Source organism: Syngnathus scovelli, chromosome 13 (assembly GCF_024217435.2).
Source record: "Syngnathus scovelli strain Florida chromosome 13, RoL_Ssco_1.2, whole genome shotgun sequence".
NCBI lineage: Eukaryota > Metazoa > Chordata > Actinopteri > Syngnathiformes > Syngnathidae > Syngnathus > Syngnathus scovelli.
The window spans coordinates 4,598,520-4,616,868 of record NC_090859.1 but is presented as its reverse complement, the minus strand read 5'-3'; the positions used below and the strand labels follow the sequence as shown (position 1 = coordinate 4,616,868).

The 18,349-nt window shown below is 43.2% G+C and overlaps 1 protein-coding gene across 3 annotated transcripts in view; it reads left to right on the top strand.

Moving 5' to 3' along the window:
- The window catches only part of tln1 (talin 1), a 111,978-nt gene that overhangs the window by 57,102 nt on the left and 36,527 nt on the right, over window positions 1–18,349 (top strand). For all 3 annotated transcript variants that reach the window (XM_049738432.2, XM_049738431.2, XM_049738434.2), the window contains 14 exons: window positions 358–524; window positions 1,503–1,631; window positions 3,947–4,060; window positions 4,574–4,687; window positions 4,843–4,977; window positions 6,901–7,029; window positions 7,161–7,263; window positions 7,459–7,667; window positions 7,971–8,090; window positions 8,586–8,783; window positions 11,296–11,435; window positions 11,518–11,611; window positions 16,520–16,609; window positions 16,690–16,812. In XM_049738432.2, the coding sequence (XP_049594389.1) occupies window positions 358–524; window positions 1,503–1,631; window positions 3,947–4,060; window positions 4,574–4,687; window positions 4,843–4,977; window positions 6,901–7,029; window positions 7,161–7,263; window positions 7,459–7,667; window positions 7,971–8,090; window positions 8,586–8,783; window positions 11,296–11,435; window positions 11,518–11,611; window positions 16,520–16,609; window positions 16,690–16,812 (1,865 nt within the window). The remainder of the gene's footprint in view (window positions 1–357; window positions 525–1,502; window positions 1,632–3,946; window positions 4,061–4,573; window positions 4,688–4,842; window positions 4,978–6,900; window positions 7,030–7,160; window positions 7,264–7,458; window positions 7,668–7,970; window positions 8,091–8,585; window positions 8,784–11,295; window positions 11,436–11,517; window positions 11,612–16,519; window positions 16,610–16,689; window positions 16,813–18,349) is intronic.

The following is an 18,349-nucleotide window of genomic DNA, read 5'->3' as shown; positions in this document are numbered from 1 at the left end:
TATTACCAAGCGCAGGCATAACATGTCACTCTTGAGCGTACTATGTTAACTTCTGACCACAGCTGTCAGTTTGACCCAATTTTTCTGGGCTGGTCCAATTTTTAATCCAGCAGTTTTAAGGGTGTATGCCTGCATACAGTTGTGCTAATAAATTTACATGCTGACAGAATTTGTGTAATTTGGACATTTTTGGGGGGAATATGATGATATTATTTACTGTATTTTTATTAAGGGCGTCGGGTTATTTTATGAATCTACAAAAATAAACAAGCCAGAATGTTTTGGGTTAGGGTTAGGGACTTGTTGGTCCCACTGCATATTAAACAGCTGCAGACTTGATGACTTTTTCTTGATCAGGTGAGATGGTTCGCCAGGCTCGTATCCTTGCCCAGGCCACGTCTGATCTGGTCAATGCCATCAAGATGGATGCAGAGGGAGAGTCAGACTTGGAAAATTCAAGAAAACTCCTGTCAGCTGCCAAGCTTCTAGCTGATGCTACTGCCAAGATGGTGGAGGCAGCCAAGGTCTGCATGTATTTTTATAGCATATTTTATGAACCCTAGTTTTTGTGTTGCTGAAATGAAGCTGTTTTGAGGGTCCAATCTTGCTCATGCAAGTGAGCAACTGTATACTCGAACCCGTAAAGTGTTGGGCCAATGGAAAGTCTGGATTTTGCTACCATGACAACAGTGGAATTTAAATTACCATATATTCCAGACTATAAATTGCACTGGAGTATAAATTGCATTTTTGGGGGAAATTTATATTTGATAAAATACAACACCAAGAACAGACATGTCATCTTGAAAGGCAATTTAAAATGAAAATAGAATAGGCGACAACAGGCTGAAGGTACATATGGTATGCTAATAGTTCATAAACACATAGACAAGGAACTGAGGACGTGCCTGACGTAACATATTAAGAGTTATTCAAATAACTATAGCAGAAATAACATGCTAACAAGTTTATCGAACCATCCGCATCACTACAAATCATGAAATCCAATGAAATCTTCATCCTCTGTGTCACTTATAAACAACTCCACTAAACCCGGAAGTAGAAGATGCAGCACTTCCTCTTCTACGTGGCTTACGTTAGACTCATCGTCAGTTGCAGTTCCAATTATTCCACAGGCCTAGAGCGCCCTCATGCGGTTTAGTGTGAACATAACATGTGAAGTGATATGATAATGTATTAATAATTTCACATGAGTCACTCTTGAGTGTAAGTTGCACCCTTGGCCAAATTATAAAAAAAAAAAAAAAAATGCAATTTATAGTCTGGAGAATACGGTACGACCTGAGTGGTTTCGACTACATTTGGTAGCAAAGTTTGGAAAAATGCTGATTGTTGTGGTCTAAACTGGGTAAAAAAAATACATGCAAAGGCTAACTCTTAAACATTTATTTAACTGTATGCAAGTGTACTGTTTTTACTGTATATGAATACATTGAAACACAAGAATATAGCATGAAATAATGTGTGTGTGTTTCTTTCAGGGTGCTGCAGCAAACCCTGACAGTGAGGAGCAGCAGCAGAGGTTGCGAGAAGCAGCAGAAGGTCTCCGCATGGCAACAAATGCTGCAGCACAGAATGCCATCAAAAAACGTTTGGTCAACAAGCTTGAAGTTAGTCAAACTCAAAGAAAATATATTGGTTTTCACGTCACTTACTGGTCAAATCACTAACCCAGAAGTATCACATTGCAATTGGATGCTAAGATGAATAAAGCCCAAAAAAAAAAAAAAAAACGTAATTGCCGGACTATAAACCGCACCGGATTATAAACCGCACCAGCTAAAATTCAGGGATATTTCAGTTATTTCTTACATAAGCCGCACTGGACTATACGCCGCACGTGCACACGAGTTTTTTACGAAGAAAGACAGTACATAGAAAGCCTTTTTAACGTTTTAATAACATACTTGAACATGTCTTTCTAAACATTGCCTGTGACGCAGCAGTAGCACCGCAGCAACGCGGAAGCGTGCACGCGAGTTATTAGCAAAGAAAGACTGGACACAGAAAGTTTTTTTAAAGCTTTAATAACACACCTTAACATTTCTTTCCAAACACTGCCAGTGACGCGGCAGTAATACCGCAGCAACACGGAAGTAACAGCAAAGTCACTGAGACGTGGCGGTAACACAGCAGCAACACGGTAGCACAGCACTAACAGGGCTGGTTAAAAAAAAACATACCAGTAAAAATAAAAAAAGAGCCGTCTTCATCCTGTGCACTGAAACCATCGAAGTCTTCCTCCATAGTGTCCGATTGGAATAACGTTAGATATCCTTCGCCTCACATTTTCTCAGTCTCTCTTTCGTCGTCGGTTTTATGCATTTCTTCGAGTGGGAAGAGGGTCTGTTCATGCTAATCTTATTCATGCACGAACGCTAAATTAAATTACATTAGCGAGCGACACGTATAGCTTAAAAGCGGCATCATATGCATTTCTTTTGTCCCCCATAATGACGGTTTGTGTATAAAAGCTTCCTGTCTTTGTGTGAATGCGGGTGTGTGCGTGATGCCCGAGACGATCAAAACACAAACTAGCACGTCTTCTTCGGCGCATTATCTCTTCTTCGTTTGTCTCGCTCTTGCTTCCTGCTAGAGCGCCCCCTGGAGACCGGAGGCTGTAAAAATCCTTAAGTACGCTCCAGAGTAGACACAAGATAATGTCATCAACATCGACTGCCTTTGGCTTAAAAGCGGCATCATATGCATTTCTTTTGTCCCCCATGATGACAGTTTGTATATAAAGGCTTCCTTTCAGTAATGTCCGTCTTAATCGCGTTCTGCGTGATGCGCGAAATGTAAACACAAACTAGCACGTCTTCTTCGGAGCATTATCTCTTCTTCGCCTGTCTCGCTCTTGCTTCCTGCTAGAGCGCCCCCCCTGGAGGCCGGAGGCCGTAAAAAATCCATAAGTACGCCGCGCCGCCGTTTAAGGTTCAAAGTAACCTTCTGAATAAAATGCATTAAAAGTTCACATTCATTACAACTTGGTTTTGGTGAGCAAAATGTCAGAAGAATTGAATTTAAATGCTGATTGATTGGGTTTTAATACAATGCAGATGGTCCAAACAGCGCCACTGCTTTGTGTAATCTCTGAGCGATATGGCAGAGTAAGAGAAAGGGTTTAGAGCACAGGTGTCAAACTCAAGGCCCGGGGGCCAGATACGGCCCACCACATCATTCTATGTGGCCCGCAAAGACAAATTGTGCATCAAATTCGTGTGTCATTATTAGAATTGCAAATTGTCTTCACTTTTAATAATATCTTTTTTTTTTTAAATATTTGGCCAGTTTCTACTCGTTTGATTTGAAAACGAGTTATTTGTCAGTTTGTTTTGTAGCTTTTACTGTATATAATAGTGTTAAGAGTAAAAGTGATCAAGTCATCACAAAAATCACAAAAAAAATCTTATATAAGCCGCACCTGACTATAAGCCGCAGGGTCCAAAATTTTGGAAAAAAGTCGCGGCTTATAGTCCGGAAATTACAGTACTATCAAGTAGCACAGTTACAGTTCGACAACGTGCGTTTGATGCAAGCATTTAAAAAAAGAAGGGGGTTCCTTATCTCACTCTGCATTTCCTAATATACTGCCCCTAATACTTAAGAAGTTATTTACTCTTCTATTACTTTTTTGGTTTGTTCAAAGCAATCATGCTCTTATATGTAATTAAATAGACAAGCTTTAATTTGAAAGCGTATGCATGATCAAACAAATTTATTGATCTGACGGACAATTCTATGCATCCAACTGTGGGAACAATTTGTAGAAGGCCTACTTACTCCAATACTGTATATTCAATGGCAAAAAATGACCCAAGATAAAATGCACTTGTCCGCCGTATTATTTTATACTGCTTGCTACTCAGAGTAATGGTAGAAACTTGAATTATAGCTGCAAAAATATTTTTCTGTTTCCTATTAGAATGCTGCAAGGCAAGCAGCTGCAGCAGCTACTCAGACAATAGCTGCAGCCCAGCATGCTGCTTCATCCAACAAGAACCAAGCTGCCCAGCAGCAGCTAGTCCAAAGCTGCAAGGTAAATGCATATCATAATATTATATAATAATGTGGTATACTATACAGCTTTTTTCTTCATAGTCAGTTCTCATTTAGTACAAATTGATACTATTGGCTACTCTAAGCAGTGGCCGAGGCCACAAACACATATGCCTCTAATCTCAAAACTCCACATAGTGCCCATGCATGAGAGGCTGTGTTGATTGTGTCTATGGTGTGAAAGTAATAATCATTCATTCTCATATATTTAATTGTGATGAAAAAGTCTTTCATTTTCTGTGAGCAGCTCACTAGTTTCAACTCTTACTCATATAGGTGGTCATGTATGGTGGCATACTTACAAGTACTTAAGTGTAATGCAACAAAGTGGAAACAACTGTAAAACAGAACTAATTATTTGTATCACAGAATCACATTTGTCAAAACCTTCCCATAGTTGTCAGGTGGTCAATGAGCGACCACTATTTGCTGGCACGTTGCACTGCCCCTGTACAAGTTTCTTAAAGTCTTATTGTGCAAGTGTGTCTTTCAGGTGGTTGCAGAGCAGATTCCTCAGTTGGTTCAAGGAGTCCGAGGCAGCCAGTCTCAACCTGACAGCCCCAGTGCTCAGTTGGCCCTCATTAGTGCAAGCCAGAACTTCCTGCAGGTAACACACAACACACGCAGACAACAAAATGAACACAATGTTGTTGCAGAGCAGGTAAGAGCTCAGTGGCCCTTTATTCCAGTGATTGCCTCCCGTTAACACAGCCAGGACAGCACAATAACTTCAAACTTAAATGATAATGGTTTCTGTTTCAGCCTGGTGCAAAGATGGTCACAGCCTCCAAAGCCACAGTTCCCACTATTAGTGACCAGGCATCTGCTATGCAGCTCAGCCAGTGTGCAAAGAACCTGGCAAGTGCTTTGGCTGAACTACGCACTGCTTCACAGAAGGTACCACACATCGATTGACATTTATTTTTATTTTTTTTATAGCTTGTTAAATGCCATCACATTGCCCTAAATTCTGATTTACCAAATGTTTGCATGTGAAGTAACAGAGGTAAACTTGATGAACTGATGTGGAAAGTGAATCGACACCAGAATTACATCGACAAATGCTCAAGCCGCAGTTAATGGTACACCTTCTGGGTGGAGTATATGCAAATACCGTATTTTCCGGACTATAAATCACAGTTTTTTCATAGTTTGGGCGGGGGTGCGATTTATACTCGCAGCGACTTATATGTGAAATTATTAGCACATTATTATTTGATCATTAACACATTACTTACTTGCTAGTCTATCACTTCACATGTTATTTTCACACTAAACTGCATGAGGGCGCTCTAGGCCTTTGGAATAATTGGAACTGCAATTGATGATGAGTCTGACCTCAGCGCCGCATATACTTCCGGAGTCATCGGAGTTGTTTAGAAGTGACGCAGAGGACGAAGATTTCGATGGATTTAAAAATTTTGAGTGACACGGATGGTTCGATAAACTTGTTATTTATGTTATAGTTATTTGATATATACCATATTTTCTGGACTATAAGTCGCTCCGGAGTACAAGTCACACGTGCCATAAAATGCATAATTAAAAAGCAAAAACATATATATAAGTCGCACCGGAGTACAAATCACATTTTTTGGGGAACTTATTTGACGAAATACAACACCAAGAACAGACATGAATAGGCAACAACAGGCTAAATGATACAGTATGCTAACGTTACAGAAACACAAACGAGGAACTGGGAATGTGCCTGACGTAAAATATTAACAGTTATTCAAATAACTATAACATAAATAACGAGTTTATCAAACCATCCGTGTCATTCGGTGGTTGACTTTGCGTCAATGAATCCTGAGTCTGAAACGTTTTTTTTTTTTTTTTTTTTTATGTAATTTAAAATGTGAATTGCAGTTGTTGGATGTAGTGATGTCACAAATTACAGCAAATCAAATTGCACATACGTTTTTATGTGTGCTTAAAGTGTACATATTTGTGGATTTTAAGATGTTGAGACCAAGTCATCTCCTAAGCTTTTCAAGGTCTATTCCTCGGAAGGCCAAATCGTCCATGCCTTCATAGCCACCACATAGGCATGGCTGTTAGCGAGCTACAGCACACTGATGTATGTCTGATAATTATGCATTACTCTACTAAAAAAAAAATATATATATATATATGTCAAGTCCAATTCATTTATATAGCCCTAATCACAAAAATAGAATATTATATATCCTGCTCTTTTTTTCGTGCCCAATTACTCTCAGCAAACAATCCGCATCTTCCCTTACAGTTACTCTTATTTTTTTATTGTTCAATAAAAAGTGATCAAGTACAATACGCTGCGAATTCTGCCCCAAAAGCCTCTACAGGTTTGCTATCAGAGCTGCCATTTGCGATGGTTTGGTCTAAGTCAGGTTTGGCTGCATTGCATGGTGTGTGACGGGCTTAAAGTGCAAAGCCGTATTTTAATGAGTGCCCTCCATCACTTTTGCACCTGTTGCCATTAGCACATAGTCTGTTGCAACATTCAACATGCAATTTGAGGTCAACTTTTTTGGGGTCTCAGTGTTAGCGTTAATCTGCAATTTAGCACTAACAGTAGAGTGAATATGAAATCAAACACCTTTGGTAGAGAGAATTTGCAACTAAGCACCTGCTATTTGGGATCCTAAAAGAACAAGCCCTCAGTGTAGCATTAATTGTCACATCGCATGATTATTTAGCTTAATTTTTTAACTGTGATATTTCCATGTGTTTTAAAACTAAGCTTTCCCTTGTGGATTTGAAAAAGGTAAAAGTTCCGATGTAATATTGACAGACTGCATTTTTTAGGATTTTTGTGTATGTTCCCATGTGCAGGCCCAAGAGGCGTGTGGCCCACTGGAGATAGACAATGCTCTGTCAGTTGTGAGACGTTTGGAGAAGGATATTCAGGATGCCAAAGCGTCAGCTGATGAAGGCAAACTCAAGCCCCTACCAGGCGAGAATGTAAGTGATGCATATACTGGGATGGGTCAAGACATATGCACATACGTTTTTTTTGCCTGAGTAAATTACATCAGTCAAAGACATGCATCAATAACAATTTCATCTTCTCTGCATGCCTCTCTTTTTTACAGCTTGAGAAATGCTCCCAGGACCTCGGGACCAGTACTAAAGCAGTAAACTCAGCCATAGCCCAATTGCTAAGCGAGGCCACTCAGGGCAATGAGAACTATACAGGTGTGTTTCAACCCTTTTCCCTCATTAGCATCCCATTTGCCGGATAGTTCCGTCCATAGTCAAAAAAGCAAGATCTATGTTATGCTGTTAAACACATGTGAATTAACTTAAAACAAGCATTGTTTAGAAACGGTTTAATTGTTGGATTATTTTAGTGTCGATACGGTCATCTTGAGATAGCTGTGCTTTTTAAAGGTATGGCTGCCAGAGATGTAGCCCAGGCTCTGAAGTCCTTGGCCTCAGCAGCAAGAGGAGTTGCTGCCACCACAGACGACGCAGGAGCACGTGCTGCTCTGCTGGACTGTGCCAGTGATGTCATGGATAAGTCAGGCAACTTAATTGAGGAGACAAAGAAGGCCATCGCCAAACCAGGAGATGCAGAGAGTCAACAAAGGCTGGCCCAGGTTAGACAAAAACTGACAATTAGACAACCATTCAGTTTTGATTACAGATTTGGCAATTTGGTCATATTCATTCTTCTATATTATTTTATTCTTATTCTTTTTTATTCTATTCACTTATTTAAATGTTTATTCTAATCATGGCGATTAAAACTACAAAATGTCATATATAAATACTATGCTTTGTTATCCATGTTTTGGGCATTGTGAGTTTTTTAGCTGTTTTTGTCTAAGGTTAAGTTAAAATGTTTTGAGTTTGTCAGTCACTCAGTATGTGAGTATTTGTGTGTTTCCTTATGAATATAGGTGGCTAAAGCAGTGTCTCAAGCCTTGAACAGATGTGTGAACTGCCTTCCTGGCCAGAGAGACGTGGACAACGCCATTCGTACAGTGGGTGAAGCCAGCAAATGTCTACTGGCTGATTCTGTAAGTGCAATCAACAGTGTGAATTGCATTGCTTCTGGTGATTTGTAATTGATCTAGTGGTTTTGATTTATTGTCTGTAGTGTACTTTATACATCATTTCATGTCAGACCCATATACAGTATTTTTAGTCAACGGAAAAAAGCAATAGAATCTTATCCAATTGAGAAATGAGCACCTCAACTTCGTCCAGTGAAGCGATTTTTCTGCATGTTCTGGGTTCATTTATGACCACCCGGATGATTTATTGTTGCACTCTTGAACTGATTTGGGCTTTAAAACCTTTCTTGGGAATTTTAATACGTTTTCTCCATTTCTGCAAAAAGGCTTTGAATGTGGTCTCAACACTCACATTGTGTTGCGAATGATTTTGGCACACTTAGAATACTTACTGTGTGACCACATACCAGGGCAGACAACTAACAATTTGTACCAACACAATATTGTTTTTAAGTCGAATGTTTTACTCAGAACTGTCGTTGCTCTTCTCCTTCCTAGTTCCCATCTAGTGGAAGGAGTTTCCAGGAGGTTCAAGCTCAGCTTAATGAAGTGGCAGCCAATCTGAACCAGTCAGCCAATGAGGTTGTCCAGGCGTCTCGAGCAACCACCCAAGACGTGGCCAGAGCCACCGGCAAGTTCGGACAGGATTTCAGCAACTTCCTAGAGGCTGGCATTGACATGGCAGGAACATCACAAGTCAGTATGATGAGCCTCTTCAGCACAACAGCCATATTGTATTCTTGCTTAATTGTCACTTTAGAAGTGTACAGTAAAAATAGTAGTTTCAGATGAGTACCAAGTAGCTTGTGAATATGTACTTGCGCACAGCTGAGATAATTGCATGCATATGGTACAATGTCAACACCAAAGTGACAAGGGTATGAACAGTGCCAGTCTAGGCCCTAGAGTAGACTCACATCCTAGACTTTAGGGTCTTAAACTTAACTCTTCGGTTGGCAGCACTCCTCATCTGTTAAGCCTCTGATACTATGGTTAATTCTAACAGATCAACATCTGTCCAATTTACACTGCAATTGAATTGGCAGATATCTGATACATACCGTATTGGCCCGAATATAAGACGACCCTGATTATAAGACGACCCCCTCTTCTTCAAGACTCAAGTTTCAAAAAAGACTTTTCGAACACCAAATTTAATTTTTATACAGAAAATGATTACATCTGAAACAAATGATTATAACAATATATTCGAAACAAAAAAGATGTTATTATGCCTCATTCAAATCATGCAAAAAATGTCTATCACATCTTAATATCTGAACATTTAAATATGTAAACTAAAGTGCAATCACATTTGTAAATGAATGGCTTCTGGTTTTTGAAATGTAAATAAATACTGTGATAAAACAAAATTGCAATAACTGCATTAAACATCAAAGTGAAGTCTAACTGTAACTGTAGTCTTGAAACAAATCTGTATAAGGAAAAAATTGCAATAAAATGATGCAAACTGTTACCGCTATTGTTGGGGAGCCTGAGGTGGTTATGCTCTTTTTGCCCCCGGGTGTCGGTCAGAACACAGGAGGGAAGACGTGGTTTAGTTTTGATTGCTTTACTGAATTATTGGCAAAAAAATAACAGGCACAGTGGCTCATACAGGCAAACCGGCAAAAGGGTAAATGTGATTCTTGTGTGTGTGATTATTGCATGAAGCCTGTGAAGGGTGTGTGGGATACGTGTGTGTGTGTGTGTTTGTGTGTGTGTGTTTGTGTGTGTGTGTGTGTGTGTGTGTGCGTGCGTGCGTGCGTGCGTACGTGCGTGCGTGCGTGCGTGTGTGGTTCTGCAACAGACAGAAATACAGCACGTAAGTCAACGCTCAAGTTCTGACGTCACACAACACTAGTAGACGGCACACATTACATAACTAACTGCGCGTAACAGTTCCGCTATACTAAATAACCATATATGAAATATTCTCGGCAACACACCAAACATAAGTCATCGAGACAACAAAATACATTTGCTGGCGACCGTTAGTCGCCGTGCCGCTGCGTAACGGCTACTCGTACGATGCGAGGCAAATTTAAAGGAGCGCGCTGGAGCTGTCAATCAAACGGCGCGCACACAAAAACCGCGATCGGACAAACGACACAACAGTGGACAGTAGTAACAATGAAATGTATATACTCACTTTGTGTCAAACATAAGTCATCGAGACAACAAAATACATTTGTCGGTGACCGTTAGTCGCCGTGCCACTGCGTAACGGCTACTTGTACAATGCGAGGCAAATTTAAAGGAGCACGCCGGAGTCGTCAATCAAACGGCGTGCACACGAACCAAACCGCGATCGGACAAACGGCACAACAGTGGACAGTAGTAACAATGAAATGTATTTACTCACTTTGTGTCTAAGACGCACACGATCACAGCAGCATACTCAGTCGATACCAGCAACCAATAACTTACTGCTGCGCACAAGTGAATGGGTATAATGTCTAGACCCCAAATGTAAGACGACCCCCACTTTCTCAGTCTTATTTCAATGCAAATAACATTGTCTTATATTCGGGCCAATACGGTATATGATTTTTATCCATATTGATGATATCTATGTACATTTTTGCCATATGGCCTTATTTAATTCAATCTGAGGATAACTAATTCAATGAGGTGTTTTTCTTCTCTTTGAATCACAATCTAAATGTTATCACTTGAGTGCAAACAATTTGAAGATTTGTGGCCTTAAAATTTGCAATTTAAATTGAGCCTGATAAACCTTGGTCCAGACATTATTAATTTACTGTAGATATGTCTCCAGACTGACCAACAACTTTTCATCCTAAAATCCATCCATCCATCCATCCATCCATCCATCCATCCATCCATCCATCCATCCATCCATCCATCCATCCATCCATCCATCCATCCATCCATCCATCCATCCATCCATCCATCCATCCATCCATCCATCCATCCATCCATCCATTTTCTGAACCGCTTAGTCCCCACGGGGGTCGTGGGCGTGCTGGAGCCTATCCCAGCCGTCATCGGGCAGTAGGCGGGGGACACCCTGAACTGGTTGCCAGCCAATGGCAGGGCACACAGAGACAGACAACCAATCGCACTCACACTCACATCCTAAAATAATACATGAAAAAAATTTTAAAGATTTCATGCAGAATTCATTAAATCTGTGTTATATGTAAAAATTGTGAAATTATTCTCCTTCCTTTGCTCTCTCCAGTCTAAAGAGGACAAGATACAAGTGGTGTCCAACCTGAAGACTATCTCAATGTCATCGAGCAAACTACTGCTTTCAGCCAAAGCACTATCTACTGACCCCAACTCCCCCAACCTCAAGAACCAGCTAGCAGCTGCCGCTCGGTACCATTTGTCTTCATCTTTCTGTTTTATAAATCAATTTTTACTGCATATCCATCTCATTTGTCAACCTTTGTGCTCATAGGGCAGTTACAGATAGTATCAACCAGCTCATAACTATGTGCACTCAGCAAGCTCCAGGTCAGAAGGAGTGTGACAACGCCCTCAGAGAGCTGGAGGTACCACCATCAAACAATTATAATTTAGTTTTCTTGTCTCTTCTGTAGTTTGCGTAGTTCTGTTTTTCTCAGTTATTAGGATTACTTGACACCATGCATTGTTTGTTTCACCAAATAGTCCATCCATCCATCTTCTTCTGCTTATCCGGGGTCGGGTCATGGGGGGCAGCAGCTTTAGGAGAAACTCCCAGACTTCCCTCTTCCCAGCCACTTCATCCAGGTTATCCCGGGGGATCCCAAGGCGTTCCCAGGCCAGCCGAGAAACATAGTCTCTCCAGCGCGTCCTGGGTCGACCCCGGGGTCTCCTACCGGTGGGACATGCCCGGAACAGCTCCCTAGGGAGGCGTCCAGGAGGCATCCTGATGAGATGCCCGAGCCACCTCATCTGGCTCCTCTCAACGTGGAGGAGCAGCGGCTCTACTCCGAGTCTCTCCCGGATGACCGCGCTTCTCACGTTATCTCTAAGGGAGAGCCCCTGTGGAGGAAACTCATTTCGGCCGCTTGTATCCTGGATCTCGTTCTTTCGGTCACAACCCATAGCTCGTGACCATAGGTGAGGGTAGGAGCATAGATCAACAAGTAAACGGAGAGCTTTGCCTTTTAGCTCAGCTCTCTCTTTACCACGACGGACCGGTACAGAGTCCGCATTATTGCCGACGCTGCACCGATCCACCTGTCGATCTCGCGCTCCATCCTGCCCTCACTCGTGAACAAGACCCCAAGATACTTGAACTCCTCCACTTGGGGCATCCCCGATCCAGAGAGGGCATTCCACCCTTTTCCGACCGAGGACCATGGACTCAGATTTGGAGGTGCTGACCCTCATCCCGACCGCTTCACACTCGGCTGCGAACCGCTCCACTGAGAGCTGGAGATCACGGCCTGAAGAAGCCAACAGCACCACGTCGTCTGCAAAAAGCAGAGACGCGATGCTGAGGTCCCCAAACTGGACCCCCTCAACGCCTCGGCTGCGCCTAGCAATTCTGTCCATAAAAATTATGAACAGAATCGGTGACAAAGGGCACGGAGTCCAACCCTCACTGGGAACTAATCCGACTTACTGCCGGAAATGCGGACCAAACTCTGGCATCGGTGATACAGGGACTGAACCTCCCTTATCAGTTGGCTCGGCCCCCCGTACTCCCGAAGCACCCTCCACAGAACCTCCCGAGGGACACGGTCGAACGCCTTCTCCAAGTCCACGAAACACATGTGGACTGGTTGGGCGAACTCCCATGCACCCTCGAGGATCCTGCCGAAGGTGTAGAGCTGGTCCACTGTTCCACGGCCAGGACGAAAGCCACACTGCTTCTCCTGAATCCGAAGTTCGACCTCCCAACGGACCCTCCTCTCCAGCACCCCTGAATAGACCTTACCAGGGAGGCTGAGGAGTGTGATTCCCCTGTAATTGGAACACACCCTCCGGTTCCCCTTCTTAAAGAGGGGAACCACCACCCCGGTCTGCCAATCCAGAGGCACTGTCCCCGATGTCCACGCAATGCTGTAGAGGCGTGTCAGCCATGACAGCCCCACAACATCCAGAGCCTTTAAGAACTCCGGGCGGATCTCATCCACCCCCGGGGCCTTGCCACCGAGGAATTGACTCAGTGACTTCGACCCCAGAGATTGGAGAGTCCGGCTCAGAGTCTCCAGGCCCTGCTTCCACAATGGAAGGCGTGTAGGTGGAATTGAGGAGGTCTTTGAAGTATTCTCCCCACCGACTCATGACGTCCCGAGTCGAGGTCAGCAGCACGCCATCCCCACTGTAAACAGTGTTGACGGTGCACTACTTCCCCCTCCTGAGACGCCGGATGGTGGACCAGAATATCCTCGAAGCCGTCCGGTTTTTGCCTCAGCAACTGCCGAAGCCGCGTTCCGCTTGGCCATCCAGTACTTGTCAGCTGCCTCCGGAGTCCTGCAGGCAAAAACGGCCCGATAGGACTCCTTCTTCAGCTTGACGGCATCCCTTACCGCCGGGGTCCACCAGCGGGTTCGGGGATTGCCGCCACGACAGGCACCGACAACCTTACGGCCACAGCTCCGGTCGACCGCCTCAACAATGGAGGCGCGGAACATTGTCCACTCTGACTCAATGTCCCCCGCCTCCCCCGGGACGTGGGAAAAGCTCTGCCGGAAGTGGGAATTGAAGCTCTTCCTGACAGGGGATTCTGCCAGACGTTCCCAGCAGACCCTCACAGAGCGTTTGGGTCTGCCAGGTCGGACCGGCATCTTCCCCCACCATCGGAGCCAACCCACCACCAGGTGGTGATCAGTTGACAGCTTTGCCCCTCTCTTCACCCGAGTGTCCAAAACTTCCACTTCCACTTCCAATCCTTTAGACCTTTGTCCGTTGGGGCACCGCTGAGGATTTGACAGTCAGTTTTCTCCATTCCTCTCTGTTCTCCACTGTTCTCAATAACTCGTATGTTTTTAGGCCTGTCCAATCCTTTAGGTTGTCCTCCCATCTCTTTTTCTGTCTCCCTCTCTTTCTGCCTCCGTTCACTGTGCCTTGCAGGATCTCCTTGGCAAGTCCTGTTGATCTTGTGACATGGCCGTACCATTCCAGTTTCCGCCTTTTGACTGTCGTTAGTAGGTCGACGTATGGTCCGATTGCACTCTTTACACATGATTTTACCTCTTCGTTTTTGATGTGATCTTTCTAAGATATTCCAAAGAGTCTTCTGTAGCATCGCATTTCCAGTGCCTTGATTCGCTTTTCAGTGTCTGCTGTTAGGGTCCAGGATTCACAAGCATATAGAAAGATTGAGATTACTAGGGAGTGCATTGTCCAAAACATGCGGCCGCAAATCCGATGACACGACTACAAAGTCGATAATCGAACTGCGGCCTTGGGTGTCCTGGTGCCAAGTGCACACATGGACACCCTTATGTTTGAACATGGTGTTCATTATAGAAATTCCGTGTCGAGCACAGAAGACCAATAATAGAACACCGCTCTGGTTCAGATCGGGGGAGCCGTTCGTCCCAATCACGCCCTTCCAGGTCTCACTGTCATTGCCCACGTGAGCATTGAAGTCACCCGGTAGAACGATGGAGCAGATGGAGCGCTCTCCAGCACTTCCTCTAGGGACTCCAAGAAGGATGGGTACTCTGAGCTGCCGTTTGGTGCATAGACACAAACAACAGTCAGGACCCGTCCCCCCCAGCTGAAGGCGGAGGGAGGCTACCCTCTCGTTCATCGGGGTGAACCCCAATCAATGTGCAGGCGCCCAACCGTGGGGCAATAAGTATGCCCACACCTGCTCAACGCCTCTCACCGTGGGCAACTCCAGAGTGGAAGAGAGTCCAGCCCTTCTCGAGAGGGCTTGTACCAGAGCCCAAACTATGATTGGAGGCAAGTCCGACTATGTCTAGTCGGAACTTTTCTGCCTCACACGCCAGCTCGGGCTCCTTTCCAGCCAGAGAGGTGACATTCCATGTCCCAAGAGCCAGCCTCTGCAGCCGGGGATTGGACTGCCTTTGGCCGCCGCCCAGCTCACTTTGCACCCGACCCCTTTGGCCCCTCCTACAGGTGCTGAGCCCATGGGAAGGGGGACCCACGTTTTCTTTTCGGGCTATGCCCGGCCGGGCCCCATGGGCGAAGGCCCGGCCACCAGGCGCTCGCCTTTGAGCCCCACCTCCAGGCCTGGCTCCAGAGGGGGGCCCCGGTGACCCGCGTCCGGGCAAGGGAAAACGAAGTCCATTTGTGTTTTTCGTCATAAGGGGCTTGGGTGAGCCGTGCTTTGTCTGGCCCCTCACCTAGGACACTTTTGCCATGGGTGACCCTACCAGGGGCATGAAGCCCCAGACAACATGGCTCCTAGGATCATAGGGGCACGCAAACCCCTTCACCACGAGAAGGTGACGACTCATGGCGAGGCACCAAATAGTTTACTTCACAATTCCATGAAGGAAAGAACTGATCAAAGCTATTTGAAAAAGTCAGAAACCTATCAGTTTGTCACATTCATGACACACCAATTTGATTGCGTACAATGTATGATAAACTTTCTCATGACAACCAGCAGTGTCCTATTGATATACTGTATGATTAGTCAATGAAAATGTTTGTGTGTTACGTGGTCTTATTTTCTTTTCTTAAATTGTGTCCAGTGCTGATAGTCCAGTTCTGAAAGTTTGTTGCTTAATATGATTGGTCATTTAAGTGATTGTATTGGTATGCTGCTATGGCACCCTCCCCTCGTCACTTCTTGTACAAACTAAGTACTCCAGTTGTTGGAATCAGTTTAATCGGGCTCAGACTTATCGTTTTGAGATAGAACTGCATAAATGTATTTCTATTGATCTACCTTTCTAACAAGGGCAGAATCAGTGAATTGGAATTTGCAATAGGTGTGCTATTCAAGCTTTTTTTTTTTTTACTATACATTGGGTCAGCAAAGTTTTTGTCCTGGTGAACAATCCATTATTATTTACAAATGTTGTCAAGTACTGCCAATGTTTTAGTAATTTTTTGCCCTATAATCAAGATTATAAAATATGAGACAAGTTGACGCTGCGAAAGAAATGTCATCAGCTTACTTAACATTCCTTACCTTACAGCAGCACCTTACAGTGGTTTAGCAGCACAATTAAAATGTTCTATATCTTTACCACGTAGTTATAAATTTAAGTATTCACACTGTGTATTTCAACACACTGCTCACAATTTCTTTTCAAGTGATGCAATGACAGAAACTTGGGTAAAATAAGCTTAGTGGAACTAACATAAAGCAAATAAAGAAAGCTGTTACCCTTAACAAACATATTCATTTGAAATTTGATTCATTGATAACGACTCATTGGTTGTTAATATCTATGTTACATAACTAACAAAATATATGCAGCTGTTATGAAATAATTGTGCTTTTGCAGAGTGGTGAGTGACAATGTTGCTTGTGTGTGTAGTCTGTGAGGGGGATGCTGGAGAACCCAACCGAAGCCGTCAATGAGCTCTCCTACTTCGACTGCATCGACAGTGTCATGGAAAACTCCAAGGTTGTATATATGTCACTGTAATGTTGAATGGTTTTATCCAACTGTCTTATGACTTATAATCATCTGCTTTATGTTGCAAGATCCTTGGTGAATCTATGGCCGGTATTTCCCACAATGCCAAGAATTCCAACCTGCCGGAATTTGGTGATTCAGTCAGTTCAGGTTCCAAAGCTTTATGCGGTTTGACTGAAGCTGCAGCACAGGTATAAAAAAAAAAAAAATGAACTGAAATTCTACCACTGTCTGCATGAAGAACAACTTTAATAATTGTAACATTTTTGTTTATTAAACAATGCGTATAACAATCCAATTTAGGTAGAATATGCCAATATTTCATACATTTAAAGAATAACAAATCAGAATGACATAAACTTCAATTTTTTTTTCATTTTGTCAATCGTGCACTTATCTGATGTAAGTGACCGGCTCTCCGTTTAAAGGGTAAAATTCTGTACTTTAGCCCCTCTGCACTAACGCAGTCTGTAGGGGAAACGAGAATTGATTTAAGCCGGTATGGAAAGAAGATTCGTTCCGAGTCTAACCGCTGTTCAGGTAACTAATCTATTGCTAGATTAATTCCGTCATTTCCAAATGCCAGTCCCGCTGAAATCAAAGAAACCCGAGGGTTGAGTAACTACTTTGTCGAGACCCAGGATCTCCTAGATCGCGGCCGTTTCAGCGGCTCTCCTTTCCTATTAAGATTGTTGCTTTTGTTATCCGCTCGGAATAGTTTAGCTGTCTTTGTTAAGACCGCGGGAACCCGTTTATTTTCACTAGCGTACACTCAAACTAGCTGAGCTTAAGTGAACGGTTTCGAACCAGATTCTGACACTGCCTGATATCAAGGATTAAAGCTGTCTTCATTTAAAAAAGAACTGAACGGTTTAAAGTATGACTATGATAGAGAAACAAAAGAGATTTAAAGCATAAAAGATCAAAATAATCATTAATCGAAATGATATGATTATAAAGTAGAAATTTAATAAATAAGCAAGAAAGAGAATTACAAGTTTCAATTGTTCGAACAACTAACAATAATTTCCACTCACCATTCTCAATAGAGCAAAAATTATTACCGTAATTGCCGGACTATAAACCGCACCGGATTATAAACCGCACCAGCTAAAATTTTGGGATATTTCAGTTTTTTTCTTACATAAGCCGCACCGGTCTATAAGCCGCACGTGCACACGAGTTTTTTGCAAAGAAAGACAGTACATAGAAAGCCTTTTTAACATTTTAATAACATACTTGAACATGTCTTTCTAAACATTGCCTGTGACGCAGCAGTAGTACCGCAGCAACGCGGAAGTGTGCACGCGAGTCATTAGCAAAGAAAGACTGGACACAGAAAGTTTTTTTAAAGCTTTAATAACATACCTTAACATTTCTTTCCAAACACTGCCTGTGACGCGGCAGTAATACCGCAGCAACACGGAAGTAACACAGCAAAGTCACTGAGACGCGGCGGTAACACAGCAGCAACACGGTAGCACAGCACTAACAGGGCTGGTTAAAAAAAACATACCAGTAAAAATAAAAAAAGAGCCGTCTTCATCTTCCTCCTGTGCACTGAAACCATCGAAGTCTTCCTCCTTAGTGTCCGATTGGAATAGCTTTAGATATCCTTCGCCTCACACTTTCTCAGTCTCTCTTTCGTTGTCGGTTTTATGCATTTCTTCGAGTGTGAAAAGGGTCTGTTCATGCTAATCTTATTCATGCACGAAGCACTAAATTACA